The sequence below is a fragment of the Xiphophorus couchianus genome, chromosome 6, assembly GCF_001444195.1.
Source record: "Xiphophorus couchianus chromosome 6, X_couchianus-1.0, whole genome shotgun sequence".
Taxonomy (NCBI): domain Eukaryota; kingdom Metazoa; phylum Chordata; class Actinopteri; order Cyprinodontiformes; family Poeciliidae; genus Xiphophorus; species Xiphophorus couchianus.
The window spans coordinates 1128325-1151423 of NC_040233.1; the positions used below are offsets into that span (position 1 = coordinate 1128325).

General features: G+C 40.9%; 1 protein-coding gene and 1 long non-coding RNA gene across 2 annotated transcripts in view; both read right to left on the minus strand.

Annotated features, from left to right (window-relative positions):
• Positions 1–23099, minus strand: part of cnpy1 (canopy FGF signaling regulator 1) — a 37176-nt gene that overhangs the window by 1700 nt on the left and 12377 nt on the right. Inside the window, exons 3-5 of the mRNA XM_028021527.1 lie at positions 22249–22364; positions 12145–12357; positions 10988–11084 (exon numbers count right to left, since the gene is read on the minus strand). Coding sequence (XP_027877328.1) covers positions 10988–11084; positions 12145–12357; positions 22249–22364 — 426 coding nt within the window. The remainder of the gene's footprint in view (positions 1–10987; positions 11085–12144; positions 12358–22248; positions 22365–23099) is intronic.
• Positions 1925–10981, minus strand: LOC114147015 (uncharacterized). The gene is made up of 2 exons (XR_003596005.1): positions 4658–10981; positions 1925–2056 (listed from the first exon to the last, which is right to left on the minus strand). It is a non-coding gene; the product is annotated as an uncharacterized LOC114147015 (long non-coding RNA).

Here is a 23099-nt window from a genome sequence, read left to right on the forward strand (position 1 = left end):
GAAGGTCTGGCTCTTCTTTTTGAACCATGACAGGAAGTGATCAGTCAGAAACTCCATATACTTTGCTGAGGTCATTTTCACACCTTCAAGGACTCTGAAGGGGCTGACCAGCTCTCTCTCTCTCTCTCTCTCTCTCTCTCTCTCCCCATGATTTTGGCCCAAAGCTTGATTCCATCACCTCCTTGCTGACGTCACAGCCTTGTTGGGATGTGGTGGCCATCCACCACCAATCCACTACTGCGTCCATCTGGACCATCCAAGGTTGCACAGCAATCATCAGTGAACAAGTCTGTTTGAAAATTAATCTTCATGTACGGCTGGAGCCACTGTGACCATTTCTGATTGTGAGCTCTGGTTAGGGGCCCAATAGTAGGTTCATGCACTGCAAGCCTCTGGAGGATCCTCCACCTTGAGGTTCCAGAGGCACCAGCAGCTTCAAATAACTGTTTGCTGCTTTGTAAGGGCATTTTAACAGCTGCTCTCTTAATCCGATGAATTTGTCTAACAGAAACCTTCCTCATTATGCCTTTGTCTGTACAAACTCATCTTTGTTCTGAATCAGCCATAAATCTCTTCACAGTACGATAACGCTTCAGTTTTCATTAAATATCTAATGTTTTCATACCTTGTCATACAGCACTACACTATCTGATCATTTTCATCAGCATAGAGATCCTTTCTCTTTCCCATATTCCTTGAAACCTGTGGCCTGCTTAATAATGTGGAACATCCTTCTTAAGTAGATTTCCTTTAATTGAGCTCATCAGACAAACTTATCAACCAGCTCTCTGAAAATAATTATAGTGATTCAAAGAGCCCTGACACACAATACCATCTATAAATTTAATAGCACCACAAAAAATTTAATCTTTAGAATTAGAATAGAATAGAATAGAATTCAACTTTATTGTCATTGCACTGTCACAAGTACAAGCAACGAGATGTAGTTTGCATCTATCCAGAAGTGCTCTACGAGATATAAATATTTATTTACAGATGTATAAGACTATGTATGTATGGACTATAGGGGTTATAGCAAAGAGATATAGATATTGTGTGTAAATATAAATATGGGATCTACATGCATAGATTATACAGATTATATAGAATATACAAGAATGTTAGGGAATGGATTATATACAGTATGTATATAATATAATACAAGATAAATAATGGCAGATAAAATTTACAGGTTGTATGTGTGTGTGAAGAAAACAGTCTGGGGTGTGTGTGTGTGTGAGGATAGTCCATGTGTTATTGTTGTATGAGAGGATAGGGGAGTACAGTCCTTATAGTTTATGTTTTATGTCAGGAGGCGTTCAAAAGCGTGACAGCTGTGGGAAAGAAGCTGTTCCGGTGCCTGGTGGTTCTGGTCCGTAGGCTTCTGTAACGCCTCCCAGAGGGCAGGAGGGAAAAGAGTGTGTGTGCTGGGTGAGTGGAGTCCTTTGTGATTTTCCCTGCCCTTTTCAAACACCGCTTCCTGTAGATGTCCTTGATGGCAGGGAGCGTTGCCCCGGCGATATACTGGGCAGTTTTCACCACCCTCTGCAGCGCCTGCCGGTCGGAGACAGAGCAGTTCCCGTACCAAGCTGTAATACAGTTGGTGAGGATGCTCTCAATGGTGCAGCGGTAGAAGTTCGTGAGGATCTCTGAGGACAGGTGGTTCTTCCTCAGGGTCCTCATGAAGAAGAGGCGCTGATGCGCCTTCTTAATGAGTTTGGAGCAGCTGGTCGTCCAAGTCAGGTCCTCGGAGATGTGGACTCCCAGGAACTTAAAGGTGTCCACACGCTCCACCACTGTCCCCTTAATGTGGATGGGTGGATGTGGGTCAGCGTTCCTCCTGAAGTCCACGATAAGCTCCTTGGTCTTCTCAGTGTTCAGCTGCAGGTTGTTTTTGTCGCACTACTCAGCCAGACGGTCTACCTCCTCCCTGTAAGCGGCCTCGTCATTATCTCTGATGAGGCCGATCACCGTGGTGTCGTCTGCAAACTTGCTGATGGCGTTAGAGCCGTGAACAGGTCTGCAGTCGTAGGTGAAGAGGGAGTAGAGGAAAGGACTCATCACACAGCCTTGTGGCACTCCAGTGTTTATGATGATGGTGGATGAGAAGTGGTTGTCCAGCCGGCCATGTTGAGGTCGACTGGTCAGGAAGTCGAGCAACCAGTTACACATGAGTGGACTGATGCCGAGGTCTGTGAGTTTGGTAATGAGTTGTGATGGGATGACAGTGTTGAATGCTGAACTAAAATCTAAGAACAGCAGTCTGGCGTAAGTGTTCTTACTGTCCAGGTGAGAAAGGACAGAGTGCAGCGCTATAGAGACTGCATCCTCTGTGCTCCTGTTCTGCCTGTATGCAAATTGGTGGGGGTCTAGTGTGGGTGAGAGACAGGATCTGAGGTGTGCTAGGACCAACCGCTCCAAGCACTTGGTAATGATGGGGGTAAGGGCTACCGGGCGGTAGTCATTGAGTTTGGTTGGGTTGGGATTCTTGGGGATTGGGACGATGGAGGTAGACTTGAAGCAAGTCGGTACTACAGCGCGGGCCAGGGACAGGTTGAAGATGTCCGTCAGCACTCCTGCCAGCTCCCCAGAACACGTTCTGAGGACACGTCCAGGTATGCCATCAGGACCCGCAGTCTTGTGGGATTTAATCCTGCTCAGAGCCGCTCCTACATCAGTGGGGAGGAAAGTCAGTGGCTGTTGGCCTGGGGTGGTAGCTGCTTTGGTTGCAGTTGTGGTATTCCCTCTCTCAAAACGAGCATAGAAGTTGTTAAGTTCATTGAGGAAGGAGACATCAGTAGAAGCGGGGGTGGTATTGAGGTTCTTGTAGTCTGTGAGAATCTGAAGGCCTTGCCACATACGTCGGGGGTTGGAGTTAGAAAAATGATCCTCCACCTTCCTTTTGTAGTGGTGTTTGGCCTTCTTGATTCCCTTCTTCAGCTCAGCCCTGGCTGCACTGTAAGTCTGTGCATCCCCTGACCTGAAGGTGATGTTGCGGGCCTTCAGCAGGAGACGAACGTCTCGGTTCATCCAGGGTTTCTGGTTGGGGTACATGGTAATGTGTTTGTAGGTGGTGACACGTTCTATGGTGGTGGAAATATGGTTCAGTACAGATGAGGCATACTGATCCAAGTCTGTATGGTGGAAAATAGTCCAATCTGTATTCCTGAACCGGTCCTGGAGCACAGCGTCTGAGCCCTCTGGCCACACCTTTACTGTCCTCACGGTAGGTTTCACACGTTGGATGAGTGGTTTATGACACTTAAATCCAATTTGCATAATAATTTGGAACACGGTGTATTTAAACACTTTTTATATCAATAGCATTTATGGACTTTAAAACATTCATTTTATAGAACATATTTCCCAATAAGCTCCTTTTTAAACGTTTTTTAAGCTGGTTTATACTTATATTTTTTTTAACTCCTCATTCAATCCATTCCATAAATCTACTCCACACAACGATAAACAAAATCTCTTTTTGGTTGTTCTAATACATAGTTTTTGAAATCTCTTTGTCCTCTTGAATTATAAACCCCCTCTCGGTCACAAAACATGTTTTGTATATTGGGTGAAAGTTGATGATTTCTTACTTTAAACATGAATTGTACCGTTTTAAATGTTACAAGGTCCCAGAATTTCAGTATATTTGATTTAAAAAATAACAGGTTTGTGTGTTTCCAATATCCCCCTTTAAGTAGTATTCGGATTGATTTTTTTTGTATGACGTATAATGGCTGTAAATTTGTTTTGTATGTATTCCCCCAAATTTCCACACAATATGTTAAATGTAGTACAATTTATTATACTAAATAAACAAGATTTGTAGTCCAGCACAAATCTAATCCCCCTCAGAACAGCAACACTTTTGGCTAGTTTAGATTTTACTTGGCAGATCTTTGGTTTCCAGCTAAATTTATCATCTGATATCACCCAAAAATTTGATTTCATGGACTTGTTGTAAATCAACACTGTCGATAGTTATTTTAATTGCATTATTTTATTTTATTTTTTTTTACAATTTCCGAATATCATGAATTTAGTTTTATCTAAATTTAGTAATAATTTATTGTTTTTGAACCAACATGGCAGTTTTTTCATTTCTTTATTGACCACCTCTGAGAGTTGTTGAATGTTTTCTCCAGTACAGAAGATACTTGTATCATCTGCAAATATAATGTATTTTATAAGGTTTGATACTTTAACTATGTCATGTATGTACAAATTGAATAATTTGGGGCCCAACACTGATCCCTAGGGAACCCCACAAGTTATGTTTAGTAAATCTGATTTCTGATTATCAAATTCTACAAATTGTTTCCTTTGTCCAACGTAGCTTCTAAGCCAGTTTGATGCTAACCCTCTAATTCCATATCTTTCCAGTTTTTTTAGTAAGATGTCATGATTGATGGTATCAAAGGCTTTATAGAAATAGAAAAAAAATGAGGGTTCTGTTAACAAAATTAATCATATTGTGTTTTTTAAATTGCGTTTAGCAGTAAAATGAAATATTACCCCTTCTGCACTAAAAAGCACACATTCATATTTGCCCTGAACACCCCTATGGATCTGCATGAAATGGTTCATTGGAAGACAAGACCGACTGTGGCGGTTACTCTGCTGCTGAGGAAAATTGTAAAGTCAGGTTTTCTCTAACAGAGGTTGGTAGACTGTTTGAGATAATCGACCATTTAGCATAGTTAGCTTAGCTACAGATTACTGTTTGCCTCCATTTCTTTTAATGAATGAGGGGGAAAAATCTACCAACATATTCATAACATGCCCTTGGACCTTTTACCACACTTAACAACAGATGAGTCAGTCAGCAGCAGCTCTAACCCCAATACCAGCATAACCTCTCACCCCTTTCCCAGTGATAAAGGTGAGCAACATTGTGTTCAATGACAAGCTAGTTAGCATCATTCCAGAAAGTCTATTTGGCTTTTTCCTGTCTCTCTGCTCTTTTTACAATTGCACAAGAAAAGCAATATTTATTACTGTGGAGGAGATTGATCTTTTCACAGATTATCTGTCTCATAGCAAACTATCACGACATGGCGACAGCTTTAACAGATATGGAGAGAACATATATTTTATTAGTTATATACTGCAGCTTGAACAAAATGCAACTACAGTTGTATAGAGGATGAAGAGGAAGGGAGAGAGGACAGTCCCTTGTGGAGCTCCTGTGTTGCTGACAACACTGTCTGATACATAGTGTCACTGGTGCACAAACTATGGTCTGCCATTTAGATAGTCCACAATTCAGGACACAAGGGGAGATCCAACTGCATTGCCATCAGTTTCTAACCCAGGAGAGATGGATTGATGGTGTTGAATGCACCCGAGAAGTCAAAAAACATAATTTTCACAGTGCTCACCAGCTGGTCCAGGTGAGCGTATACATGGTTAAGCAGGAAGATGATGGTGTCCTCAAGTCCAAGCTTGGGCTGTTAGGCAAACTGCAAGGGGTCCAAGTGTGGTTGGACCAGAGTGTGGAGCTGCTCCAGGACGAGTCTCTCCAGGGACTTTATGATGTAGGAGGTCAGTACCACAGGCCTGTAGTCCTTGGAGTCACAGGGACGCTGCGTCTTTGGTACCAGAATAATGTAGGTTGTTTTCCACATCACAGTAACCCTCTGTTGGCACAGCCTCATGTTGAAGACATGCTGGAGGACTCCACAGAGCAGGACAGCACAAGCTTTGAGTACCCCCGGGCTGACTCCGTCAGGGCCTGCAGCCTTGCAAGGGTGGAGTCTCACCCTTCTCTCCCTGTCTTCTAACATCTTCAGCGGTGACGTTTCCTGTAGAGGTAGCCAGCTGAGGGGTGGGGGAAAGGTCACCGAGTAGAAGAGGTGGGAAGGAGGTGTGAAGGTGAGATGAAGGACTCTGAGGAGTGGGAGGGGAGAGTTGTTGGACAGCAGCAGCATTGATGGGAGTGTGAGCAGAAGGTACAGGGGTCGCAGTATCAAATCTGTTTAAAAACAGGTTGAGTTCATTGGCTCTGTCAACGTTCCCTCAACCGCTCCAAAGCCTGCTGATCTGAACCCAGTGATAGTCCTAATCCCTCTCCAGACCTCTCTGATGTTTTTCTGCTGGAGTTTCCTCTCCATCTTCCTCTTGTAATCCTCTTTAGCTCTTCTGATCTTCACCTTCAAGCACCTCTGAATTACTCTCATCATCCCTGTTGCCATCTCTGAACACCCTCTGCTTCTTATTCAGGATTGTCTTGATCTCCTTTGTTACCCTGGACTTGTTATTTGGGTAACAGTAAACTGTCTCAGTAGGGATGATGGAATCAACACAGAAGCTGATATAATGTGTTATGCACTCAGTGAGCTCATAGATGTCCTCCATATTCGGCTCACAGAGTGCATGCCAGTCAGTGGCCTCAAAACATCCATGGGGGTGTCAGTGTGACCTCCTTTGAACACCTTCTCACTGTCCTAATTGTTGCAGGCTGTCTCTTCACCAGAGGCATATAACATGGGCTGAGGTGCACCAGGTTATGATCCATCCGTCCGAGTGGAGGGAGGGGACAGGAACTGTATGCATCCTTTACGTTAGCATACAGCAGGTCCAGAGTTCTGTCCTCTCAGGTGGGACAGCTCACATACTGGGGGAAGCTGGGCAGGGTTTTGTCCATGGTGACATGATTAAAATCACCCAAGACAACCATGAATGCAGTTGGATGTTCAGTCTGCAAGCGAGCTACAGAGTGGATGACGTTACAGGTCACCATGGGGCTAGCAAAGGGAGGAAAGTAAACAGTCACCACGACAACATGGGAATATTCATGGGGCAGGTAAAACGGACGAAGACCAACCGCCAACAGTTCAACGTCCGGGCAGCAGATTCTGTCCTTTACCGTTATATGAGCAGGATTGCACCAACGGTTGTTGACTAGATCAGCAAGCCCGCCTCCTTTCCGCTTACCGCTCTCGGTGCAATCCCTATCTGCCCGAACAGTCCGGTAGCCCTTGATGGTAACATTGGAATCAGCAATGTCCGGGTGCAGCCATGTCTCCATAAAACACATTAAACTACATTCCCGGTATTCATTCTGGCTCCTGGACAGCGATGTTAATTCATCTATTTTGTTAGTCATTGATCTAACGTTGCCCATGGTGACAGAGGGGAGAAACAGCTTATAACTTCTCTTCTCCAAAAGCCTCTGTTGTTTCTTCCTTTTTGCTCTCCTCCGCTGTTTGTTTAATCCTCTGCAACCCCGATGTGTCCTTTTCCAGATCTCCTCGGGGATCTGCACACACCATTTCTGCCACATGTAGGCCAAAATTACATTATTATAATTTGCCTTGTGGACATAATCTGCAGCTCCTCTTCATAGAAAGGGTTGCTCCAGTGCCAATTCAGTTGGACAAAGTCCAACTAATTGCAAATGGACAGTGTTTGACAAGACAAGGTGGCCCCAGACAAGAAACACTGACATCTAAATAAAAACTAAAATTCAATAGTAAAAATACTGTAACAAACTTAATAAACCAACTGCACTACACAAAAAATCCTTCCAAAAGTAAATCTAGTTGTGGTTTACCAATACTCATTATAGATATGAATGTCATTAATTTAGAACAGAATATACTTTATTGATCCCCAAGCAAAAATTGCTTATTAGTTGATAAGCTACTCCTTCCAATGTATTAAATCCATCAACCTTCTTCCGGGATCGGGTCACGGGGTCAGCAGCCTAAGAAGGGAGGCCCAGATTTCCCTCTCCCCAGCCACTTGTTCCAGCTTCTCCAGGGGAATCCCAAGGCGTTCCCAGGCCAGCCGAGAAACATTGTCCCTCCAGTGTGTCCTGTGTCTTCCCCGGGCCTCCGCCCGGTGGGACGTGCCCGGAACGCCTCACCAGGGAGGCGTCCAGGAGGCATCCTAACCCTAAGATGCCTGAGCCACCTCAACTGGCTTCTCTCTTGTGTGGAGGAGCAGCGGCTCTACCCGGATGATCGAACTTCTCACCCTATCTCTAAGGGATAGCCCAGACACCCTACAAAGAAAACCCATTCCGACCTTGTTCTTTTGGTCATGACCCAAAACTCATGACCATAGATGATCGACAGATAAATCGAAAGCTTCGCTTTTTGACTCAGCTCTCTCTTCACCACGACAGACTGACCTGAAACGAGCCCGACTTACTGCCACCAATGAGGATCAGACACCGGTCATACAGGAACCTAACAGCCCATATCAAAGGGCCTGATACTCCATATTCCCAGAGAGCAATGTGTTAAATATTAATCCAAATATAACCATAAGAGATAGAGTTTATAAATAAATATACCTAAGAGTGATGTAAGTAACTCAATATGCCTGAATATACATAAATAAATAATCAATAAATAAATTATCTTACACATGCCAATATGTTAATCTATAAATAATCTTTAAATGAGTGCAGAAAAAAATGTGATTTACATTACAGGCAGAAATGATTTTCTGTACAGTTCTGTGTTGCACTTTGTACCTTTACTTTACCAGGCTTCATTAACTAGTTCCTTTCTCAAGGTGAATTGCTAAAACCTGTAAAAAACAAACACAGATATCCTGCTTCAAAGACACCCACAAAATTCTGACCAATCACAAAATAGTTTTGCATGCAGAGGTGGGTGAAAAGTTTGCCAGGGTGGTGAATGGCATCAGGCTAAGAACAAAATTACACAATTTCATAATACAACGGCGACAATTGGAACCAATTTCTGCACTTCAGTCCAACCATGCAGGTCACTTTACTTACACTGGGATGTACTTAAAGGGATCCATGATTATTTGTAACAACATGATTAGTTGTAGTAACAATTATAGTATAGTAACAAATATTTATTTCTCAAATAAATATTTATTTGAGAAATATTTATTTTAGAAACAGAAAAACAATACAGTAAAAATTCTGTAGGTTTTGTGGTTTTTATAAATTTTAATAAAATACTGTCACTCAATATCACAACTGCAAAGTATTGTGAGTAAATGATGTATGCTAGGCCCAACTGTGCTAACTCCATCCAACCAAAAGTGCAATGAGTAACGCCATTAAGCCTTTTCAATTTGAACCGGAGTGCACTGAAATTGATGGGAATGTAGAAATCACAAGAGGTGATGAAGATGAGAAGCACCAGGAAGAGGACAGAGATGGCTGTAGGAGCTGATGTTTTGATGCTGCTTCCACCTTCAGCTTCATGAATGAAACACTGAGGGACATGTACCTCTGATTGGACTGTGTGATCCCATAAGTAGTTGATGCTCTCTGTGTCAGGTTTGGTTTTCGATCTGGTAATTCCTGTTTGGGTCTGGTCTTAGGTCTGGACTCGAGGCTGTGGTTTTACATCTGGTACCGGTGCCAGCAGCAATTGCTCTGATAGTATTCAAAAGAGTTTCCAGTGCTGCCTGTCTCTGATGTTTCTCCCAGTGTCTTTCACTCGCTAGCCAGCGGTGGGGTTTAGGTACATTGTGGATAAAAACTATCGGCATGGCATTTGGCTTTAGATTGCAGGATAACGACCACCTGTTAAGATCCTTCATCAGTTTTGCTCCTACAAATGACTCAAAGTCTTCTGGACATAAATGTTGAGAGTCAGAAGATGTGTTCGGCTCTTTCCCACAGCGCTCTTCTTTTTTTCATGTGGAAACCGATGAAGACTTGCCTCACAATTTCTTTTAATTACAACCAATAGCGACACAGTGTGACATTATCTAAATTTACACGAGTCAAACGCAATATGATAAAAAACAACTCCTGTAAAATTAGCTTTCCTGTGTTTACTCTGTAGATTCCAGTACAGAACGGACCTGACCGCATCATCAACCCAGCATGCATTGCACGGGTGAAAATATAATGAAAGACATACATGTTTTGAGGTAATTAATAGTTTTTACATATCACAAACTGAATTTTTTTTTATTTAATAGGAAAATTACAACATATTTAGGCCAACATGTTCAAATAAATCAAATTGAAGGAATAATGTTTCCTTTAACAATTACATTCTGTCCTTACATAGGCCCTTTAAGGTGAATGTCTGCCGCTCTTCCTGTTGAGCATATGATACACATTCTATCGAGAAGAATTACCTTGGCACTGAATTTGTTTGAACCATACACCGACCTAGTCCTTCTCACTAACTGTATTTCCATTGACCATCTAACTGCTCACACTAGCATTCGGAAAATAAATTTGCTTAATGGAAACTAACACTAGGATGAGTAAAGTCTCCAACTACAATTTCCCCAAAACGCTGCATACGTAACCACTTCAAGGACAAGAGGCTAGTCACTCCAATGCCTGAATGAGACACCAATGACTTGTTATTTGAACAAGCTTATTCACATGTGATTTTAATTGCATTTGTTATTTCATGGAGACACCATAATTGCAAAATTGTGTTCTTTAGACATTGGCAGAAGGTCGACAATATTTTTCAAACATTTGCAATGGAAACATAATAAAGAGGCAGCAGCCAATCACTAGTTAGTCTCACTCTAAGAAAAAAATACTGGAATTGTGTGATAATTCCACCCTGGAAAGGACTTGTCCAAACTGATCATGTAAAGGCCCTCATATCCAGTTGTTGAAAACGTCTACCCACAACGGTTCTTTTTCTGATTGGTTCACTTTGCCTGACTTCAGAAATACAAATATCGGGGAAAAAAAAATGTTGTTTGTTTTTTTGTTGTTTTTTTAGCAACTTAAAGATTTTACTTTTGGAGTGATAATTTTTGTAGAGTTGATTCTGGTTTTCGTGTTTGTTTTTTGTTATTTATTCATTGTACTTTTAGAGGCACAAACAAATCCATAAAAGCTGTCATTTCATTAAAGAAAAGCCCAAAGAAAATACTGACGCTCTTGGTGTTAGTTTGTCATGACATTAAATCCAACAAAAAATGTACCATTGCAACGTTGTTCCAAACAGGTTCCACGTCACCTAAAGAGCAAGAGGAGAACAGTGGCAGGAATAAAGAATAGATGAACTACCTGAGACTCGGCTGCATAACTTCTTCTGCACATCTCCCTCATCCCGGCCGAGCAAAGAGATGATGTCGTCCTCCAGTTCCTCCACCAGCGTCTCACACTGCCAAGAAAAACAGACACAGTGGGGAGATATGTCTAAGTCTGGGGGAGACACTGGGCTGAGTTAGCTCAGCCATGCAAACACACACACAGTTTAACATGTCTTTATGTACAATGAAGAGTATGACAGCGCAGGGTGGCGGCCATGTTCCCCATCTGTTTGCCAATCTGTTCAGCAGTTTTAGCATTTGGTAAAGAAGTGGTCAGCTACCAGGACCATGTGAACACAGTTCTGGATCTGGCTCAACGTTTTTTCTAGGTTACAACAGAATCCTTTAGGCTAATCGAAACAGATGGTTGCCATGGTAAATAGAAGGCATGATGACCTAATTTTCTCAGTTTTTCTGTGTTTGATGCCAACGTTAATAAAAATAATTAAATTTAGAAATGTTAAAAACTCCAATCCTAATAATCTTTGCACCACTTTGTTAACGCCTCAACTCTAAAACATTTGCATGTTATCCAATGGGTCAGGAGACTGTTGAGCTCATTGAAATTATTTATTTTACACACTGATGTTGTCAGACAGCTCCATTCTCTAAAGATGCAACTTTTATGGAGATTAAAAATAAGAATATGCTTTTGGATACTTTCAACTGGAAATATATCATTAAAACCACAAAGATATGAAACATGAACAACAGACCAGATTCTTGCTAAAAATGGAGAAATATTTGGATGACAGTAGGGAACAGTAAGGGAACAGTAAGGGACAGCAGGGGACGTAGGGGACGGTACCTACATCCCCTGTCCCCTATCTTAAATTTATGTACATTTACAGCAAATTTGACTGCAAACATCAATCAAAATGTTCTAGACAAAAGTATAGAAGGTGATTTTCTAATATTAAGCATCAGCTTAAAACTTTGTATAACTTCTAAAAGAACCATCAACACCTTCAAGTTTAATTGAGACATGTTGCAGCTGTTTAAATAATTTAGTCAACACATGAAACAGAATTTGGTCAGCAGTGAGTCCATTCTATGCAAATAGAATAATCATGTACTGTATGTCACAACTATAGTGTGTTCAACAGTTCAGCAATGCTGTTGTGAACTTACAGCAAATCTCAGGTTATTGGATGCCTCCGGACCATCAAACTTGAAGTTTTCAAAGTCTGGGAAGTCTTCTGAGGATCCACTGACTCTTGGAGCGAATCTCCTGTACTGCTTGTGGTGGGTGTTCGGGTCAATGTAGAGGGCATAGTCACTCATGCTGTCACACACCCCGTCCAGGAGCTCACTGAGGTGCGTTTCTGAGCGAACGAACGGGACCTAGCAACAAAATTAACAAATAAAAATGGAGGATTACACTGAGAACTCATGAGCTGGCTGACATCAGGGTGCAGTGTTGTAGCCAGGCCTGACCTTGTTCAGTAAAATTTACGTTCCTATTAGGTCAATGATGTGCAAACTGTTGAACTGATAATGACTCTGTGCAATCTGCTGGGTTTCATTCATTTTGAACAAATTTGAACAATAAACTGAACTTAATGCACTTGTTGATACCTAGGATAAATTTGAATGTATGTTACTGAACTGAAATGACTTTTTTGTAAGTTACCATGAAATAACATGTTGTGAATTGGTGCTATATAAACTCAATCGATTTTACAATGCAATAACCACACTCAACCTACAAATATTTTTATTAAAAAAACCCACAAAACTATTTCCCTTTCTTTTAGCTCTAATGGCCTTTATTTACCAATAAGTGGACAGAAGGGAGGACAGAGAAGAGACAGAAAAAAGCCACCGACTGGAAAACAAACCCAGGACAACTGCATCCAAGACTGATTTTAATTTTTTTGTATACAACTTTTTTTATTCTTCTTCTACACCATGTTCAATAAAGTCAAAATCAACTCAACTCAACCCAGCACCCCGCAGTCTGAGATTTTGCAATGACAGATGCAGTTTGAAATTTTTACTGGTTCTAGATCTTACTTAAATGTATGAAAGATATGACCCAAATTGAAAATATACTGGGGAGACAAAATAACTATACTTCTAAACATGGTGTTTGGATGGACTCAAGCTACACTACAAAGTGTTGGCTTATGTTGAAGAACAAAAGCAGCCATATTGACGGTTGTCGTTAGGGTCTGAGTTGACCCAGAGTCAGCAGTGTGACACCACAGGGCTTTGGGAGGGTCATCGGTGTGACCCTTTGCTTCCGCTCTGTTTTATTAGTTGCATGGTAACAAACGTCACCCGGCAACTCTGACTTTTAACCTGCCTTCCCACCTCTCCACCACCTTCCCCTTCCTCTGCTGCTCTCGTGGAACAAAAAGGCAAGGCAGTGGTGTCTAGACAGGTCAATATAGGTGAGGTGGTCCAATCTAAGCATCCCCGGAAGTATACAGGGTGAAAGGGTGATGCCCAGGAGGTGAGGGGGCAAGAACGGGGCATAGAAAATGGAGAGGAAAAGGGGGTGAGTCAGTGCTCTTTACCCCTACAACCAGGTTAAAAAACATAAAGTGGGGGTAAGGGGAGAAGATGGAGGCAGTAGAGCTCATCAGTAGCCAAGTGCAGCGTAAACAGCTCATTTCCTTAGTCCCCACATTGCTTCTGTTGTGTCTTTTCACCCCCTTTCCATCCTCTGGTGATTAAAGGAGGAAGGTTGTGGAGGTGGGAGTGAAGTAGAGTGAAATGGGGGGGCATGGTTGGAAGGAGTTAAAATGAGAACAGTCTCTGCATTCTGTAACAATATTCATAAATAACTAATGCGAGTTATTTTGTTCCTTTTCTGAATATTACATTTATACTTGGGGGCTTCAACTTCAGGCCTCCAGGGCCGCTGTCCTGCATGTTTTAGTCATGTCCCTGGTTCAACTCACCTGAATTAAATAGCTGGATCACCTCCTCAATTAGCAGTCAACTTCTCCAGAGTCCAGCTGATGGCCTCATTATTTGACTCAGGTGTGTTGACGCAGAGGCCTGAAGTTGAAGACCCCTGATTTAGACCATAATCACTGATGTCTTCACTGACTTTCATCTGACTCCAGATAACACCATCTAATCATTCAGCAATAAGTGACTGCAAAGATCAGCAGAGACGGGGATGAAGGAAGTCCAGCTCATGTCTAAGATGAAACAGGCTGCAGACCAGGAGCAGTCTACCAGGAATGCTAAGTTGTTTCTCTAGCATTACTACATTTAGCAGCATATACATGTGGAAGATTGACAGCGGTAAGCCGCTCCTCCTGGCTCTGATTGGTTGTCTTTGGTCAGTCGTGGTACATTTCTACAGATGGCAATAGTAGCACTGGGAGGAGGTGGAGAAGCTCAGTCTTTTCACTGATTGTCTGATGACATGGTGACAATTTGAACAAATATGTACAAAACACATTTTTGTAAAAGGTGCATACTGTAGCTTTAAACATCCCCTTAAATTGCAGAATAACACTGTTGTCCTCATGCCCACCATATGTGAGTGTATATGTGATTTTAGTTGTTTTAAGAGGAAATATACCTGCTGGGTTTCAAATGTCTTTTTTTTTTTAATACATTATACAGAAAGTTGCAAAAGATGCTTTCTTTGTGTTTTGTTTATTTAGGCTACCTGGACCGTTGAGTATTGTTTAAATCTATATTAAATACGGCTCATGTGGATATGAGCCATATTTACAAATTATGTAAAAGAAAACAAAAAGAAAACTGGAGAATCTCTTTTCTATGAGACTTTACAACTGTGTTGTTATTGTATGTTTAGGATGGTGTACTTCTCCCTTGACAGCAGGAATATAAAACGATCAATATGCATTTTCTTTGATCACAACCTGACTTTTAGGAGCTAGTTAATTTTTTTTTAAAAACAGTTCAACATTGTCATGTTTTAAAACGTAGTCCTTGATAAAATTTCACCTTGTTGAATGTGAAATGTTTTCCTTTCATATTCCTGCTTACACAGCACCCAGGTGGAGGTTGTGTTAGATTCTAACCAGCCCCTCGGCTGGGCCCAAGAATCTTTGCATTCAAGAATTCCATATTACCTCATATGTTGATTATTACTATATTTGGTGATGGCCTACTTCTTGCTCTTCAGTATTTCTAAAATCTATACAGCTGCATTACTAATGTAACATAATAGGCAACACAGTCGCTGTCCAATAAAACAGCTTCACATCTCTTATCATTTAACACAGATAAACATTAAATTATTTTAGTAATTTTTTTTCTGCCGTGGCACATGACATTTCTTATTGCACATTTGGTTTTTGAAATGTCAACAATTCCACAAGCTCATCCAAGCTAAGCGACACAAAGACAAAAGAGGACCCTTCTTCCTACACTGGACAATAGAGGCATGTATGTCCATCTCAACCCATGGGCTTAGGTCTCAGTCATTATCAAGCCATGTTACAAAATGGATTGGAATTAAAGCCCTTCCTCAGCAGCCAGAGCCCAGTGAAAGGGAGCCGTCAGTCACAGCGTTGTTTGAAGAATGGGGCAGGGCGTGACCGGTTTGGCCAGAGAATAGGCTTCTCAGGGATGCCATCCTCCATTCAATTCCCATTGGACAGGGAGCCATTACTGAGCCACTGTGGGCAGGAACCTTTCAGTTTCATTGTCCTTACTGCTCTTATGGGCCAATGAAGACCCATAAATTAATAATAATAATAATAATAATAATAATAATAATAATAATAATAATGTCATGAAAGCTAGTCTGGAGATGAAGAATAAAGAGGTAGATTTTCAGCATATTCAAATTTAATACTTAAGTTATCTTTTGTCAAAAATAAAATTTGTGAGCTTTAAGTGCAACCAAAAAAAGCAAGAACAGAAGAAATCTTTAAGGGGGCAAAGACTTTCACAGCACTATGTATTATAGAAGAGCATTAAATCGTGGCCTAGCGTACCGCAGTGATAGCAGTCAGAGGATGAGAAACAGATGAGCATCTGGTTTTAATTAGACTGGTGGAAAATTACTTCATAAAATATTGGCAATGGGCATACAAAGTGGCCTGCAAAATTATTCATACTCCTTGAACTTTTCCATATTTTGTCACATTACAACCACAAACATGAATATATTTCTTTGGAATTTTATGTGAGAGACCAACAAAAAGTGGCCTACAATTGTGAAATGGCAAGAAAATTATATTTGACTCAAAACATTTTTTACAAATAAAAACTGAAAAGTGTGGTGTGCAAAGGTATTTACCCCCCTTTTCTCTGAATGCAACCAGTTTCCTTCAGAAGTTTCCTGATGTCTGCTAATGACTGAACAGAGTCCACCTGTGTGTAATCTAATCTCAGTAGAAATCCAGCTGCTCTGTGACGCCTCAGAGGTTCAGAGAATATTGGGGAGCAAACAGGATCACAAAGTCCAAGGAACACAGCAGACAGGTGAGGGAGAAAGCTGTGGAGAAGTTTAAAGCAGACTTAGGCTGTAAAAAGATTTCCTAGGTTGAACAAGGAGAGCTCTGATCAGAGATGCAGCCAAGAGGCCCATGGTGATTCTGGACCAAAGGCAGAGATCCACAGCTCAGAGGAGGAATCTGTCCACAGGACAACTATTAGTCATGAATGATTTCCAACATCACAATCGGATCAGGACACTCTTACTTTATATCAGGCCAAAATTTGGAAAACCTAGCAAGAAAGCTGATTGGACAGCTGGTCATTTCAAAATAGCACACAAAAGTTAAAATACAAAATAAGTTACGTTATTAGCCTGCGTTTGAAGAGACATAACAAATAGCGACACTGCATGTCAAATTCCAGCTCTCTAGGCCCTAATATTATGTGTCACTGCCTCAGCCTGCCATTGTGCATTTTCTCATTCTCAATGCATGACTTCCCACTAGTAACTATGAGATCAACTCACTGCTCCATCTAAGTTCAATGTCTTTGGATGCCTTAAATGTGCCATTGTTACGGAAGGCAAGTTTTACTTTTGTGCCACAGAGCGGCTCCATGCCCCCAGGAAGTCCTACTGTGAGGAGGCCAAAGAGCAGACTTAAAACCTGAAAATCCTCCACATTGAAGGCATCTACACTGTGACATCCCATCCTCTCCAATTCACTCTAGGTCAAAAGCTGCTGAAAAGAAGGGAGAGCAGAGGGCATGGGATCAAGGTTTGACTGTTTCTGTGGCTAAGAGACATTTGAATGGTCAAACAATGCAACAGGTGGAGGGTAGTGCCATCTCTGAGCTGAGGAGGAGCTCATCTTTGACATCATCAGCTGAAGGCTAAGGAAAAACTTATCTGGACCCTAGCCCTAATCAACTTCTTCCAAACTGCTAAAGGAGTTACCAGAGATTCCGATAACTTTTCAAAAAAGTTTGGTATAAACTATTGCTATAGAATAGTAAAGCTTCACCAAAACATGAGAATTGTTTACTCTTGTCAACATTCAAAGAGTAAAAGGGAGAAATCTGAAATGGTAAAGATATCTTCTAAGTTTTGACCGTCTCTTCAAAGTGACCAAATCTGCAGTTTGAGGATAAGATAAGATGAGATAAGATATGATAAAATACGATAAGACTTTATTGATCCCCTAAGGGGGGGAATTTTGTTTATCCCAGCATAGTACACAATTTAAATTAAAGTAAATAAATAAATAAAGCAATAAGAATAAACATATAACAATAATAAATAACAATGAGCAGTGATAGTCTTAAGAACACACACATATCGCTCAGTATAATACTAAATATATATTCAACATTTAAAACACACAGCTCTAGAGACTATGTATTATAAAGTCTGATGGCTTCTGGAAGAAAGGACTTGCTGTGGCATTCTTTAGCACATCTGGACTGCAGTAATCTTTGGCTATGTCTGCTTCTTAGACTGTTCACCATGCTGTAGAGGAGATGAGATAGTTGATAATTCTTCAGCATTCGGTCTCTTGTCATCTTTTCCAGTGGAGCCAGCTTGATCCCTACAACTGACTCAACCTTTTTTGTCAGTTTGTTGAGTTATTTTGAGTCTTTCACCTTCATTGCAGCTTCCCAACACAGCACTGCATTGAAGATAGAACTAGCCACTGATGACTGATAGAACATGAACAGCATCTTACTGCAGATGTTAAAAGACCTGAGCTTCATGAGATGAGAGATGTGTCACTATTTGAGAGCAACAGTTATAAAAGTAGCTTAATATTAAAAATAAATCCCAAAATATTTTAGAAACATCTTTTACACCAGGGGCATACAACAACTAGAATCTTAGATTCAAGCGGGAAAACAATCCAAAGTTGTAGGGGAAAAATACAAAAATGTTTTGTCCTATGGCTAGGCTAAATAGCAGTGAGTCAACCACAGTTGTGGTGAGCATAAAGTTTAAATGATCACAAAATGCTTTCATCAACAGCTATTACAGTACAGAATCTCTCATTAACTTCTCTCTAAAAAGATACTATATTCATTCCACAATGCTTGGCTTCAGCTGTGTCTCATATTTTCTGTGTCTGGGTCAAATGAAGGAGAGAATATTTAACTGCAGTTACTACCTAATTTCTAGACATATTTTAACATTCTTTCCATTTGCAACATGGAAATGATGGATTATAGCTTGAAGTGACCTTTTCAACTCAGGGTTTCCCCCAGAAAACTTGCTAAGCCCGGTGGTCGGGGCGCCGAGGCGGTCCACCAGCGATCCACCATGTTTTTGCATTAAAAGATGTTAAGTTGACAGGAGATGTAAGAATATTACTGGGTAATTATATGTTACAGGAAAACAGCGCCAGTGAAACGCTATTTAAGCCCACAACTAGTCTTTAAAACAATAAATTAAAAAATACAATTAAAATGAATATCAATTATTTGCACTTCTTTTTAATCCAAATTAAGTCAGCAGCTTCATAAGGCCCCCAGGACTTCAGGGGACCATAAATGCTAATATTTTAACACAAACCATACATAAATGTAACATTTGTTTGAGATTATCAATGCTGCTAAATATGATTTAATGGTTTCAGCATACATAAATTAAAAGATTTTAAATTGTTTAACATTTATATGTAAGATTTTAAGGAGCTGGCAAGTTTACTTTGTAAACAATATTCATAGTTAAACTGTTTTGTTACCATAGCAACAATCTGATGCTATGAGTTTAATCTCTGTTTGTTCACAAATACAAATTAATGAACTGCAATTATAACTTGCTGCTTTTTAGGTTGGCCAATTAAACTAGTCTCCCTCCCCCAGATTAAATGTAACACAGAAGCTGTTAGAGGTGCTGATGTTTTTAGCAGTAAGAGGGGCCCCCCAAGTCAGATTCTGCTCCAGGCCTCATACAGCCTTGGACCGGCCCTTCATGAGGAGTTAAATCCGCTGCACAAACAGGATATTTAATTCAATGCTGCTAATGTGGCTTTAGTAGCTCTTCCATTTCGTGTCTGCTGAGTTTTAAACAAGGGGACACAGAAACTATTTTGTTTGGTAGAGTTTATGGAACGCGTTTCTCAAATCTCCGCGCAGCCTCGCACATTAACTCTGGCTACATGGACAAAGCATTTAATATGGTTTGTTGCACCGTGTAAACTGAAAAATAATACCAATAATAATAATAAAATAATATAAAACCAGCGCGAAAGCTCCTCAGCGGGCTGAACCTGCAGGATGAGGTTAGCGCTGATTCGTTAACCACTAACGCACCTGCCAACCAGGACCACATACACCTCATCAGCGCACACAGAGCCGGGCGCTGAGCAGCGTGTTGAGCTGTAAAGTCCGCATATAATTCTTTGTTCACAAAAATAAATCATACTAACTGCTCCTCAACCCACATCTCTGAAAGTGTGACTTAACCAGAGCTAACGCAGTGGGGTTTAAACTCTTACCTTGATCAAACACTCTGGAAAGAAACAGAATTCCTCACAGGGGATTGATGTAAATATCCATACAGGTCAGCCTGTGTCCAGTTTGAGTGAAAGGAGGCGCGTGCAATCCGCGCTGAAGTAAACTTAAGACATCCAGCTGCTGCAGTGTGCGAGGCAACGAGCAGAGGCGCCGGTTTAAAATAAAAAAAAAAAGGTTTTGTTTTTTAAAAATTATTATTTTATTATTATTTTCCTAAAAACATAAACAAGAAAGGCTTAGCCTGGCGGTGGGGCTAGTAAAGCATGACGGGCTGCCAGGCCTATAATACACTGGGGGAAACCCTGCAACTAACCCTAACCCTAACCCTAACCCTACCCTTAAAGATGCAGCTTTAGTGACAGATGGTGCAACTCATAATATTTCTAGAGCAATCTAAATTAAGTCATCCTGCATCCTAGATTTTCTATTAATTAAGATGCATAGTGTTTTATGTGGTCACATAACAGTCATTATTCCAGTCGATGAAGGTGGAATGTCTTGTAATTTAAAGGAACACTTTGGATTGTTGGTACTATTTTGCCCAAAGTTTTGGAGCACCAGTCGCCAACATATAAAAAGGCATGAAATTCCATTTTTACTTTTTATACAACAACTTTAGCTCTTTGGTGGAGGTTTTCACAAAGTTTTGAAATGCATTAATGACATTTTTAACCAGTGCATTTATGAGGTTCAACACTGATGTTGAGCAAGATGGACTGACTTCCAGTCTCTGCTCTAAATCATTAGGCGAAATGATACAAAAATTATCCCCCACGCAAAACGATTTTAATAGAATCGCAAGTGTGTGTGAGATAGGACAAACAATCATATGTCATAGAGAAATGAAACTCAATATGTAGGAAGAACACCCCCAAACAAGAAAAATAAGTCTTTTATAGGTATGCCACAAAACGTACATGGAGGCGGCCGTTTTGGGTCGAAGGGCAAACTTTGGCCATTTTTGATGTTTACACACCTCAAACTTTAACAAACTACTCCTAGGGTTTTTGAAGTATTGCGTTCATTTTTGATCAGTATGCAGTTAATGGATGCAAGACTGAAAGTGACGTTTTGAGCATTTTGTAGCAAACTTAGCACACTTGTCAAAGCAAACAAAAGGCTCCAACTTTCACACACAATGACCAACTTGGTATGAGATATGTCATCATATTCTGCATCCTACAAGCCCCGCCCCCTCAGAAGAGGAAGTCACTTTTTTTTCTTGGAAAACTCAGTCTCTAGCCTCTTGGGCTAATCAAGATTGTCTTTTGTCAGAAAACAGAAAACAAGTTGGATTGATTTGCTTTAAAGCACAAAGAGTTTTTTTGGTGGTCATTGCCATAGCAACGTGGCAAAGTCAGAGGTCATGCCGTTGCCATACATTTAGCTCTAAATTCCACATATTTCAGCCAAGCTTCCTATAGGAAGTCGGCCATTTTGGATCAAAGCCATTTTGTCTCTGTTACATATGTTGTATCTGAGCAAACTCCTCCTACAGCTTTTGAGATACAGGTTTCACAATCACTCAGCACTGTCTTGAAGCATTCAAGATCAAAGGTTATCAAAATTGTTTTCCTACATCAAACATGCAAGCATGTTTTGTTAGAAACCATTTTAAATTCCACCTTTCTTTCTCTGGACACCTTTATGTCACCAGCCCTGAACCCCAAGACCTTGAGGTTTGTAACACATGGACTCAGAGCAAATGTTTGCCAGACACGTCCGCAAAAAAGGTGCATTTTTACGACTGTAGATTTGATGACTTGCACAGGAAACTGCATGACACTAAACTGTGTTCACATCAATCTATTTTTTATGCAACAGACAGTCAGCTCAATCAGTCACTAGGACGCATAGTGTGATTACCACTCTCTGTGCAGGTTTGACAGGTGTGCAGTGGTGGCCTTGGTAGAGAAGTAACGGAGTTAGGCGCCCAACTAGCACATCAAACCTGTCCTGATACATTTTTCAGCCATGTCACCCAGCCTTAATTCAAATAATATATAACTCTTTTTAAAAGGTATAACTAGCCAAGAATTAATAAAACATCTTCTTGAGTTCTCAGTCACCCAAATAAAATGTACTTTCAGAAATACTTTTTCTTTTTGAAATTCGGTGTATAAATGGCAGTCTTGATCTCAATACTTCAGGATCCTAAACACTGCCACGTTTAGAAGCTCTCAAGAACATCAATTGCAGGATAAAATATCATTTTAGCCTCATGTCCAGTCATAATCAGGACCTTCAGCAAAGCCTTGACAGCAGTGAAATGTGTTAAAAGTGTATGAAAAGTCAGATAACTGTTACAACAAAGAGGTTTAAATGTACAGTATTCAACAAACGCTCTACCTTTTTGTCTGTCATGGTCCCATCAGGGTTGAGTCTAAAGCTCCCTACATTAATGGTCATCTTTGGGTCCACCTGACTGATTGAGTAGTTCAGCTCATCCACAATCGCCTTACAAGCTGGGGGGGTGGGGGATGGGGGTGGGAGAGAGAACAAGAAGACAGAATTATAGTTTTAGCTAATGGCAATTAACATGAAAAAAAGAATCTCTCTTATTCGGACCAATATCGTGTTTTAAATTTCTACGAATATTTTATGCAGAGCTAGGTCATGCTTTTTTTGATTAATTATAAAAGACTGCTGGTGAGAGAATCTGCCATTCAATCCAGGTGTGTTGGAGAATAACACCTGGAAACAGGGCTGCCCAGGTGAAGTCCTTGAGAGTTACCTTTCTGGAACTTTTAGATGCATCACAATGCACATCAATCAAAGAAAGCAATTCTCTCACCAGCAGTCATTCGACTCATATGTTGCAGAGGCCTGCCTCAGACATTCAGTTAATTCAGGTGCATTGGGGTTAGGAATCCATCTACAGGTGGCAGGATGTTCCCCATCAAGGACTGGACTTGGGCAGCCTTGATCTAAAAGTTCCAGGAAGGAAAACAGCTTTTTAAGACTGGGCATCACTGTTGTAGAAGATCTACTGTATATACAACAGTGATGCAGTGACCTGCACTGGAGTCCAGGCCTCCAGTGCAGGTATCCTGCATCTTTTAGATGTGTCCTTGGCCCAACACACCTAAATCAAGTGACTGAATCACCACATCAGTATTAGCTCTGCTAATATACTGATTATTTGACTGAGATGTATTGTATCAGAAACGCATCTAAATTTGCAGGACACTAGTCCCCAA